Raw genomic sequence first — 10160 nt, 5'->3', positions numbered from 1 at the left:
TGTGACACCTGGACACAGATAACATTCTGTGTGTGAATATACATGAGCAATGGCTGTTTTATATATATATATATATATATATATATATATATATATATATATATATATATATATATATATTTAAAAATAATTACATGTTGAATATATTGGTGAACAGCTGTTGCCAATTAGAGGTGTGTAACCTTCCTGACATCAGTGGAATTGACTGCCCACTCAGAGAGGTGATTCATAAAACCTTTCATCAAAAACCCTTTCATTGATGCTCATGTTTTTACTGTTGTCAGTTATAACTATTGTACTCAATGTTTTTAGAGGTTCGCAGAACTTTTGATACAACAATAAACAGAGAAAATGCTAAGACTGACTTTTAAGTGAATGAAAGACATGCTTATGGAGTCATGCATTTTTTTAAATAGAGAGAATGGAATATAAAGACATTCTGTACTTTATGATCATACAGGTAATTTGGGACCCTTTTTGGGCATCTTAATAATACCACAAGGTTGCCCAGATTACCTAAATTCATTCTACACTCTCAAAATGGTCTCAAAAAGGGTCTTTATTGGCACTTTATAGTGGAAAAATGTTATTGAGATGATAAAAACGTTAATTTTAAGAACTGTTCACTAAGAGGTTTTTCAAGGAACCTAAAACGGTTATTCTATTTCATTCTTACAAAAAAAATAAAAAAATAATAATAATAATAAAAAAATAATAATAATAATAATAATAATTTGAATTTAAGAGTCATGTCAAACAATCAATCAATTGCATAAATTATACAAATTCTCTTAGTCTACAAACAGCGGATTTAAATTGCACGGATGTCAAAGCGATATCATCTTTGGTTCAAACTGACTCCCAGTTGGTTCTTAAAAAGCAGCCTACTGAATACGGATGTAGTGACGTTACGTGAATACATCAAGTAGCAGGAACATCGTATAAATAGAGAAAGTTTCCCAGCAACCCAGTGAAGCAATAGAAAGCGGCAGCAAGAGCACAAGCGCCAAGAAAAACTTTCAACGCTGGTATCTCTAGAACAGAAAATAGGAACAAAAAGGATTTTGTATATTAAATTCTCAGTTTTACTTTACTAGCGCCAAAGCATTCAGCACCATGGACAGCGTCCGCGCGGCAGTTTACCTGAGCGTGTTCCTCTCGCTACTGTGCGTCTGCAGGGGTCAGATGTCACCGGACAACCGACTGAGCGAGCAAGAGGAGCAGTACATCAAAAGAGACCTGGTAAGAGAATCAACGACAGTGTCATATAACTCAACAAATACATTTTCAACCTGTTGATGTAAAAAAAAAAAAAAAAAAAAAAAAAAAAAAAAAAAAGTTTCAGCAACATCAGAAAAACAGTATGTGACAAGCAAAAAAATAAAAAATAAATAAAAAAATTGAATGGGTTCAGGTATTTTAAGTGAAGCTATATGTTCATCACTATGAAAGTCGCGTGAAATGTGCTGTAACCACTGATCTATATATATATGTTCTATATTATAGATCAGTGACTGTAACTATGATTTTCAAAATATAAACGATTTAGGATACTTGGATGAAATATCAGACTATCTCAGAAACGTATCTTTAAATAATTATTATATCTTCGGACTTGCTTTCTCTCCGTTTCTGTTTAGGCGGAGGCTCTCGATGAACTTTTGGATGGAGATCAGGACAATCGGATATCTGTGGAGAAAAAAGCCAGCGTCATTCCCAGGGTAAAGACATTTCTCCTATCTTTCCCTTAGAAATAGCGTTCATCATCGAAGTAAAAGAGGTTGAATACAAAAATATCTAATGCGATGCACCATGTTTCTCAGTGTGACGTGGGGGAGCGCTGCGCCATGAAGCACGGACCGCGCATCGGGCGACTGTGTGACTGTATGCGAGGAACAGCCTGCAATACTTTCTTCTTGCGCTGCTACTGATGGGGCTCGCGCAACTCTCTTCTCTCTCAGGCACTGTGCTAAGAAACTCGTGACAGAAATGCTTGGGACACCTCATCTATTTAACGGTTTAATTCTACGCGTGAAATTACATGTAGCCCATTGATAGGCCTACTGTTCTATTGTTCGTAACCTGTACTACATAACTTACACTACATGTTTAAACGTGTTAATTTTAAGTTAATGAAATGTCTTTAAGACTCATTGGTCATCGTTCTGAATATTGTCTAAATGAAAAGTATGTATACATTGTCTGTGAGTTTATAATGTAGGTCTAACTATGTTTAATAAAACCATATAACTGTTAGAACAAGATCTGAACTCAGGCGTATTATTACAGGTGGCCTGCATAATGGATGCGATCAATGATGATGAACAAGTGTCATGATCAACAACTAAAATCCCGATCTGAATAATCATCAATCATTAGATTCTAGAGTATCTTATAGCCTAAGGCTTTGAGAGGTTTAACTGTTGAATGTCTGTTTAGCGCAAACTTGTAAGATAGGCTAACTTTTGTGATTACTGAAACGTACTGTATATGTAAAAAATTCTTTATACTTTAATTACATATGTATATTTTAACAAAGCTATTCTATAGCCTACCTTTTCTCAGAAGAAGGGCTAGGCCTACATTAATGCAAGCAGATCGGTTGAAAAGCCCGGTTCTAGATCCAGACTCATTCTGTTTCTTAAATCCTCTTTGAAACAAAGAGGATTACGCTACTGCGAGATCTGTCTACGGGTTATAATGTGGTCACCAATCACCATTATATAAATTCAAGTAAATGTCGCAAAGGGAAGGGAAATCTACATATAATGGCCGTGATAAATCCTGTGAAATCTCATCATCCCGCTCTTCAGTCGCTCAGCAGGGGTGATCAATCACCTCGTGTGACGTAGAAGCAGGTGAGACCTTTTAAGTTCCACAAGTCTTTGCGTGAAAACTCGTGCCGGACCTCCTCGCCACTAGAAGCACTCCTACGTGACTATATTAAAAATATGTCAAATTTATCTATACTTCTCGTAGCGCTTCACTGTGCTGTATACATTTATTCTAAAATCAGCGGCGTGGATTCAAGACCTCCAGATTATGAACCGTCCAGACCGTTCACTGACGACGCTACAGAAGCGGTGAGTTAAATTATTGCGCCCGTGCATTGTATTCAACGGATCGTTGGATAATCGGAAAACTTACTATTCATTTCAGACAAGAGCTGTGACAGAATATAAGGATTTACAAAGACAGCTCGTGCCCATTTTGAGGAGAAAGTTCAAGCGTCTTCCAGGCGTATGCAGACCAGTGTTGGGGGTAATGCATTACAAGTAACGCGAGTTACGTAATCAGATTACTTTTTTCAAGTAACTAGTAAAGTAACGCATTACTTTTTAATTTACAAGAAAATATCTGAGTTACTTTTTTCAAAAAAAGTAACGCCAGTTACTTTGTATTCCCATTTTTTTGACTGACAAGCCTCCTGTTCCCATATTGGGAGAAATCGGAAGTATGGAGGCGTTGTGTGCGCTGTGTGAACATGATGTTACTGTAGTTCTAGACTTAATGTGAATGTGCATTAATTCATCCCACTCACAAAAAAACAAAAAACAAAACACAAAACAGATTTAGTATTCATCAAAATTAATCAAAACAGTGAAATGCAAACTCAGAATATGACGCAAACCTGCAATAACTAAATATATTAAATAACACAAATGTATCTATTCCCATTTTATTAACAGTGTCTTTGCTGCTGACCCTTTAATGATCCAGTTCAACCATACTTATAATCAAAAATGACTTTAGATAAACTAACAATTGTGCTTCATTGTTTTTTTTTTTTTATTGCTGGAGTGTTGAACCTTCTTCTCCTGTGTTCTACTGTACAGACGTGAATTTACTTTTCCTTCAGCCTGAGGTTTATTCATTACACTTTTTGGTGTGAAAGGGCTTTTACATTGCTATAAATAGAACTTCTTGTATTAAAAACAATCAAGCCCTGCTCATATTTAAAAAGTAACGTGAAAGTACACGCAAAAGTAATGTAACACATTACTTTCCATAAAAAGTAACTAAGTAACGTATTTAGTTACTTTTTTAGGGAGTAACGCAATATTGTAAGGCATTACTTTTAAAAGTAACTTTCCCCAACACTGATGCAGACGTCTGAAAAGGAGGAGGATAACAGTTCTGGTACTTCACTTTTGTTATACAAGTCTGTATACTGTGACAAACACGACTGTCGTGTATCTGCATGAAAGTCATTTAACTCGAGCAAAATTTTGGAATTAAAGGGATAGTTCACTCAAACATTAATAACGTGTGTCATCAAGCTCTATATGTTTCAGACGTGTATGAGATTCTTTGTTGTTAAAAAAATAAAAATAAATAAAAGATCAATGTTTGTATTCACAGTTGCCTGCTGCAGCCACATTCTACGGATGTCAATAGCTACCTTCAACTGTTTGGTTAGCAACATTCTTCAAAATAGCATCTTTTGGATTCAACAGAAGAAATAAATTCATACAGCTTTGGAACATCTTGAATACAAAACATTTTCATTTTTTGGTGAACTTTTCCTTTAAGAAGGTAGACCACAAGAAAACAAAAACAAAATCCAAAAGTAGACGTTTAACACTTTGACTGCCAATTCTTTACTTTAAGTAACTTTAACTTTTTATTTTTGTTTAATTTTAATCAAATTATACAATTCCAAGTCCCTATATGGGTTTTGCAGGGCAGGAAACTCTGGGTTCAAGTCACTCTGTACACTTGAGCAAAAACATGTGGTGTGCAGTTAATAAGTATTTTTTACATTTTGTCCTTTTCTTCCTCTCCACAGTGTAACACAGCAAAGTTCTGTTCTGCGATGACATATCTTCAGCATGGACACATCTGCTCCTGCCCAAAAGGATCAAAGTGCATTCATTTCTTTTTATGGAGTTTGTGACCTCTCTTTTTTGACTTTCATCACACAATACATAATATTCCATCATAACAGAATCATGTGACAACAGACAAACTAGGGCAGACAGTTTCTTTTGTCCATTTATTCCTCAGTTCATTATCAACAGAGGACAGGAAATGTCACTCATTTTTCATAAAAATACACCAATCAGCCTTTAACAAAAAGGTATTATTCTGTCAAACCAATCATAATGTAAATAAACTTATAGGGAAAAGTTAGAAATGTACCGTTGTACCCAAAACCAGGAGAGTAAAGTCTTTCTGAAGATGATGGCACAAAATATCACTATCACCTTCGATAAATGAGAAGCAGATGCATTATTGAATTTTGCTGTGAAGTGCTTAAAAAATTAAAATAAAATAAATAAAAATCTGTGTTGATTTCAATACATCTTATCCTCTTCATTTCAAGTCAAGCAGCTTTAATATACACTACAATGCAGTCTTGCATATATCAGTCAGATATGAATACAGAGCTGGTATTTTTGAGACTGACATTATTAACCAAGACGTTTGTTCACAATTTTATATAAAATATTTCTTTTCACTCAGGAGGGCAAAGACTGAAAGTAAACACCATGAATGAAAATAGAAAAAAAAAATACTTTAACAAAGAGCACCTACGAGTCTCAAAAAAATGTGCAAAAAACACAAAAAAAGTATATAAGCCTACTAAAAATAAGGATTTAACAAACAGCAACTGCACATTTAAGATTAATTAAATTACATTAAAAGGGTCATGAACTGAGAAATCAGTTCTTTTGACATATAACAGGTCAATGTACTATAAAAATCATCCTGTAAACTCAAAAATTTCTTGTTAGTTTAAAAACCGCTTTTATTGAAACCAAGCTCAGAAAACAACTTATTTTGGAATATGCCACTTTATGACAATTGCCTCTGGAGGAGGAGATCAACGCCTGCTTCTACATCACTGGCAGTTTAGCCCCGCCCACTGATAGACGACTGTAGTAGGAGGAGAGGAAATACTGGAGAGACGCAAACACAGAAATACTCCAACAGAACCATACAGATGACATTACAAGACATTGTGTCATGTAAATTGTGAAAAGTAGTCTTTGAATTGCCTTCCCTGTGATCTAACACCATATCTAGATCGGACGCGAGTGTTGTGCCTTTTTGCGAATCAATTTCTCTTTCAGGTCAAAAGTGGCGCTAATGCTTGTATGTTAGAAATAGAGCGGGACATCAGTTTACAGCCGGAGATTTGTTGTCCCAATCCATGCTGCATCCAGTGTAGACAGAATCGCAGATTATAATGGGTTCTGTTGTCTATAGTCGCGTTGCGCCGCTTGATTCCGGTGAAAACACAGGGTAAAATTAGTAAAGAGCACCAGATCACGTCAGTGAAACACTGTTTGTCTGCTTTACTTTGACAGTATGATGCAGGCTTTTCAGAGAGCCTTAAAGTAAACGATGATGCAGCGCTGAGTCTGACTAGAGTGGACCCAACAGTAATGTCGTAGCACAGAAGTGGGAGTAAACATGATTTTGCCACTATTGTCTCGTCTTGTTCCAGACCATTTTATATATACCAGGTATTCATACGTTGTTAACCCAAATGACCCATGTTGTTTTCAGAGTACGTCACAGCAGCTTCTGTCTGTTATTTTAATAAGCGAAACGGTTCACAGCAGCGGGCATTTACTTGCTCATCTTGAATGCGCCCCGCCTATAAAAACAGACCTTTCTGCAGAGAGGCTCAAAAACAGGATAGAAAATAGCCTATTACTTTTTTTTTTTGGATGATGTACAATCACACGTACATTATAAGTGAACCTCAGAGAACATTTAATGTTCCTGGATGAAACGTGTCGATGTTAATGGATGGACGAGTGTGTCAGTTCGGAGAAAGAAAGGAAAAAGACATCTGTGATATTCACTGAAACTCACACTGTCTAACATAAACCCATCCTAATTAAACACGAAATTATGTCTTCTTTCAAGACATATATTTTTTTATGTCTTCTTTCAAGAAGAACTGTCTTCTTTCAAGACTTTCATACAGACATACAATTCTTTCTAAGCTTGAAAAAATACTTGATGTGCTTTCGGATTATTGAAAACATGCAACACACCCATATTTTGTTCTACACACACCACCTTCACAGCATTTGAAAGAACAGGTATACGCAGAGCTTTACATCTTCTCTTACAAAATAGGGACTAGAATCCTGTCTTGCATAATTTTTGCTGATTTGATGGGATGATCTTGAGATTCACATCTAGTTAGTTAAATCCTGCACAGAAGCAGCATCCACAAGTAATGTCAGTCTGGGGGGGAGAGCACATTGTGCCCATTCAGAGCTTTGTCTTTGTGCGTCCAGTAAGATTAAACCAGTGTTAAAGTCTGGAAGCCTCCATGGACTGTGGGGTTATGCCATTTGCTGAGAGTTTATGACACCAGGCCACAGGCCAATTAACTTTTAGTACAGTCCGGACTACTAAATAGATTCTATCTGACGCCGAACCTTGTCTGAGGCTTGGCGGTCAAGTGAGCGTTGCCTAGCAACCACCATTATTGCAAAGACAACAGTGAGAGCCAGCATAACGCCCTCAAATTTCCAAAAGAGATGCTCCTCCATTTTGGTAGAGCGACAGCTAAATGGAAAACAAAGAGAAAAGAGTGAATTCAATTAGTATATTTTTCTTAATTTTTAGCTGGCTGGATTAATAATATTGTAAGCCAGAAAAACATTTCCTATTTTGCCATCCAAGCTGTGAACTTCATATGCATGGAAAGAAGTGGAATTTAAACATGTACCGTAAATGCAGCACTAAACAGACATTCGAGTTGAAGCTATTGGGGAAGCTACTTTGACTCTTATTAAATGTAATAAATTACCTGTGGTTTAGAGCATGGTGACAAAACAAAACGACTCAATACCCCATCACAAAAATTGCATAAATGTTGCAATTGCAAAATGGCTACTGTCAGCTGAACAGAACAGGACATATATATTTGGTGGAGAACCACTCACCTCTTGTATTCATCTCTGTTAGACTTAGTGCAGTTGATCTTTTCTACAAATCCTGTTTGGCTGCAGGCTGGTATAGTTTTCTGTAAAAATTACAGTGAGTTTACAAGGCAAGCAGAGGAAACTTTTTAATGAATCCTCAAAAATGAATCGCTCTTCTGCTGGAACAATCACAATCTTTCGAGCACTATATTTATATACCTTGACTGTACCTATCCAAATCAGTATATTCTGCTTAGGAACCCAAGATCATGTCAGAAATAATTAGAATGATTTCTGAAGGATCATGTGACACTGAAGACAGGAATAATGGCTGCTGAAAATTCAGCTTTGCCATTACAGGAGTAAATTGCATTTTAAAATAGAAACCAGCTATTTTAAATTGTAATATTTCACAATGCTACTGTTGTAAAAAAATAAATAAACGTGGCCTTGGTTAACAACACTTTAAAAAAAAAAAAAATTTATTAAAAAGCAAAATAAATCTTACTGACCCCAAACTTTTGAACAGTTGTGTGTATACACTCACCGATTGCAAACCTTCACATGCACTGCACTCTTTAGCCACCACAAACTCCTCCAGCTGCCAACACGGTGCTGTCACTGCAACTACAAAAGAAAAACATAAGGACAATTACAACTATGAACTTGATATGCTTTAGAAGAACAATCTTTGATGAAATCCTGATTTTTTTTAAGTACCTGTTGCCTTCTCATCGCTAAGAAGTGCTGCTCCAAACACTCTACAGAAAAAAAAAAGTTTAAACATGGAATGAATGAACATGATCAAAGCTTTGTTTCGCAGTACTCTGTAATTTTTCTCACCTAAGGGACACCAAGCCCCAGAATAACGCATGCAGGGCCAGTATCCGGGGTCTCAGACAAGCCATAGGGATCCTACAGTCACTCTCCATCGCTCTGGTGCACATGCGTTTATAAAGTAACACAACTGACGTTCACTGCTGGTTCATAGTGCAAATCTTCTTTCCTGAGATCAGTAAAACATCCAAAGTATCTACAAAGACACATGAGAAAAACAAAATGAAGACCCCGCATGTCATATAAACACTGAACACACATACACATTTACTTAGTTATCTTAATGGGGACATTACATAGACTTCAATTGTTTTTATATATAGATAGTTATACACTTTTTAACCTAAACCCACCCCTAACCCTCACAGAAAACTCTCTGCATTTTTACAATTTCAAAACTTTTACTTTATTTTTATACCAGTTTTACAAATGAGGACGTCCCCAAATTGATTTTTTTGGCGATTTTGTCAGGTTTTGCTCACTTTTGGTTACAAATTTGTCCCCAAAATATGGTTAAGTAGGTACACACTCACACACACACACACACACACACACACACACTCAAAAAAAAAAAAAAAACTGTGATATGTGATTTGTGGTTTGATTGTGATTTAGGATGTAGTATTATATTTTCTTGTTATGTGTATTTACGTGACGAATCAAGACAGATACGACGTGTTAAAACAACAACAACAACAAACACACACACACAACAATAATGTTGTATGTTTTTTTATTCTTCTATTGTGGTGGATACTTTGTCAGGGCAACTAAAAACCCCAAGGAAGAAACTAATGTAAAGCGATTAAACTACAATGAAGCCACACTGGAAATAATTAACAAAAAAAATATCAAATTACGTTAAAGCTACTTAAAATGTAATGTCTTTAAAATATATAACTATTAGATTAATGCCGTTAAATCAAATCAGTGTTTACAGCTCATTGAATTTTGAGAAACAGCCTTATAACTGAAAAACACCTAACGTTACCGTGTAAACCAACATACATTTAGTGTTTATGATATAAAAACGAAGAAACAACAACTTCCGCCACATACCAAATGACTTGACTTCGTTCTCCCCAGATACAAACATAAATACAGAAGAAAGACCGCAGATGAGCTCACGAGTTTCGGAAACAGAGTAAGTGTAAAGCTCCAACCAAACACGGTCCACATCAGCGAGGAACACGCAGTACTCACCCGAGATCACTCTCTCTCTCCGAACATTCCCACGAGAGGATCTCCGAAACACTTCACGGCCAGCGATCACTACACACACACGACAGTTAGCTCTGAACACACCGTATAAATCGTCTTTATTTACAGAGATCTCTAGATCAGGGCCTGCCTGCCATACTGAAACGGAGAGGATTACGTCAAACGCGAATGTGGGTTTTAAATCAGATTTAAAGTGTAGCTATCGCC

At 36.2% G+C, this 10160-nt stretch overlaps 2 protein-coding genes and 1 long non-coding RNA gene across 4 annotated transcripts; 2 read left to right on the top strand and 1 right to left on the bottom strand.

The window, feature by feature from the left end:
• Window positions 1-973: 973 nt before the first annotated feature.
• Window positions 974-2262, top strand: LOC109111724 (cocaine- and amphetamine-regulated transcript protein-like). Its single transcript, XM_019124707.2, has 3 exons — window positions 974-1242; window positions 1641-1721; window positions 1824-2262. The coding sequence occupies exons 1-3, from the start codon at window positions 1117-1119 to the stop codon at window positions 1929-1931; spliced, it is 315 nt and encodes a 104-aa protein (XP_018980252.1). The 5' UTR covers window positions 974-1116; the 3' UTR covers window positions 1932-2262.
• A 1841-nt stretch (window positions 2263-4103) lies between these two features.
• On the top strand, window positions 4104-5130 carry LOC122148829. The gene is made up of 2 exons (XR_006162661.1): window positions 4104-4140; window positions 4790-5130. It is a non-coding gene; the product is annotated as an uncharacterized LOC122148829 (long non-coding RNA).
• A 1816-nt stretch (window positions 5131-6946) lies between these two features.
• LOC109111723 (protein JTB-like) lies at window positions 6947-10093 on the bottom strand. Of its 2 annotated transcripts, none has more exons than XM_019124705.2 (6): window positions 9936-10093; window positions 8739-8928; window positions 8616-8656; window positions 8443-8522; window positions 7917-7996; window positions 6947-7536 (listed from the first exon to the last, which is right to left on the bottom strand). In XM_019124705.2, the coding sequence occupies exons 2-6, from the start codon at window positions 8840-8842 to the stop codon at window positions 7380-7382; spliced, it is 462 nt and encodes a 153-aa protein (XP_018980250.1). In that variant the 5' UTR covers window positions 8843-8928; window positions 9936-10093; the 3' UTR covers window positions 6947-7379. The 2 variants fall into 2 exon arrangements, with proteins under 2 accessions (XP_018980250.1, XP_018980251.1); XM_019124706.2 differs by lacking the exon at window positions 9936-10093 and adding an exon at window positions 9792-9916.
• Window positions 10094-10160: the final 67 nt, after the last annotated feature.

Source organism: Cyprinus carpio, chromosome A19 (genome assembly GCF_018340385.1).
Source record: "Cyprinus carpio isolate SPL01 chromosome A19, ASM1834038v1, whole genome shotgun sequence".
NCBI classification, from domain to species: domain Eukaryota; kingdom Metazoa; phylum Chordata; class Actinopteri; order Cypriniformes; family Cyprinidae; genus Cyprinus; species Cyprinus carpio.
Note: the sequence above shows the minus strand (reverse complement) of the source record. Positions and strands in the feature narration are given on the sequence as shown.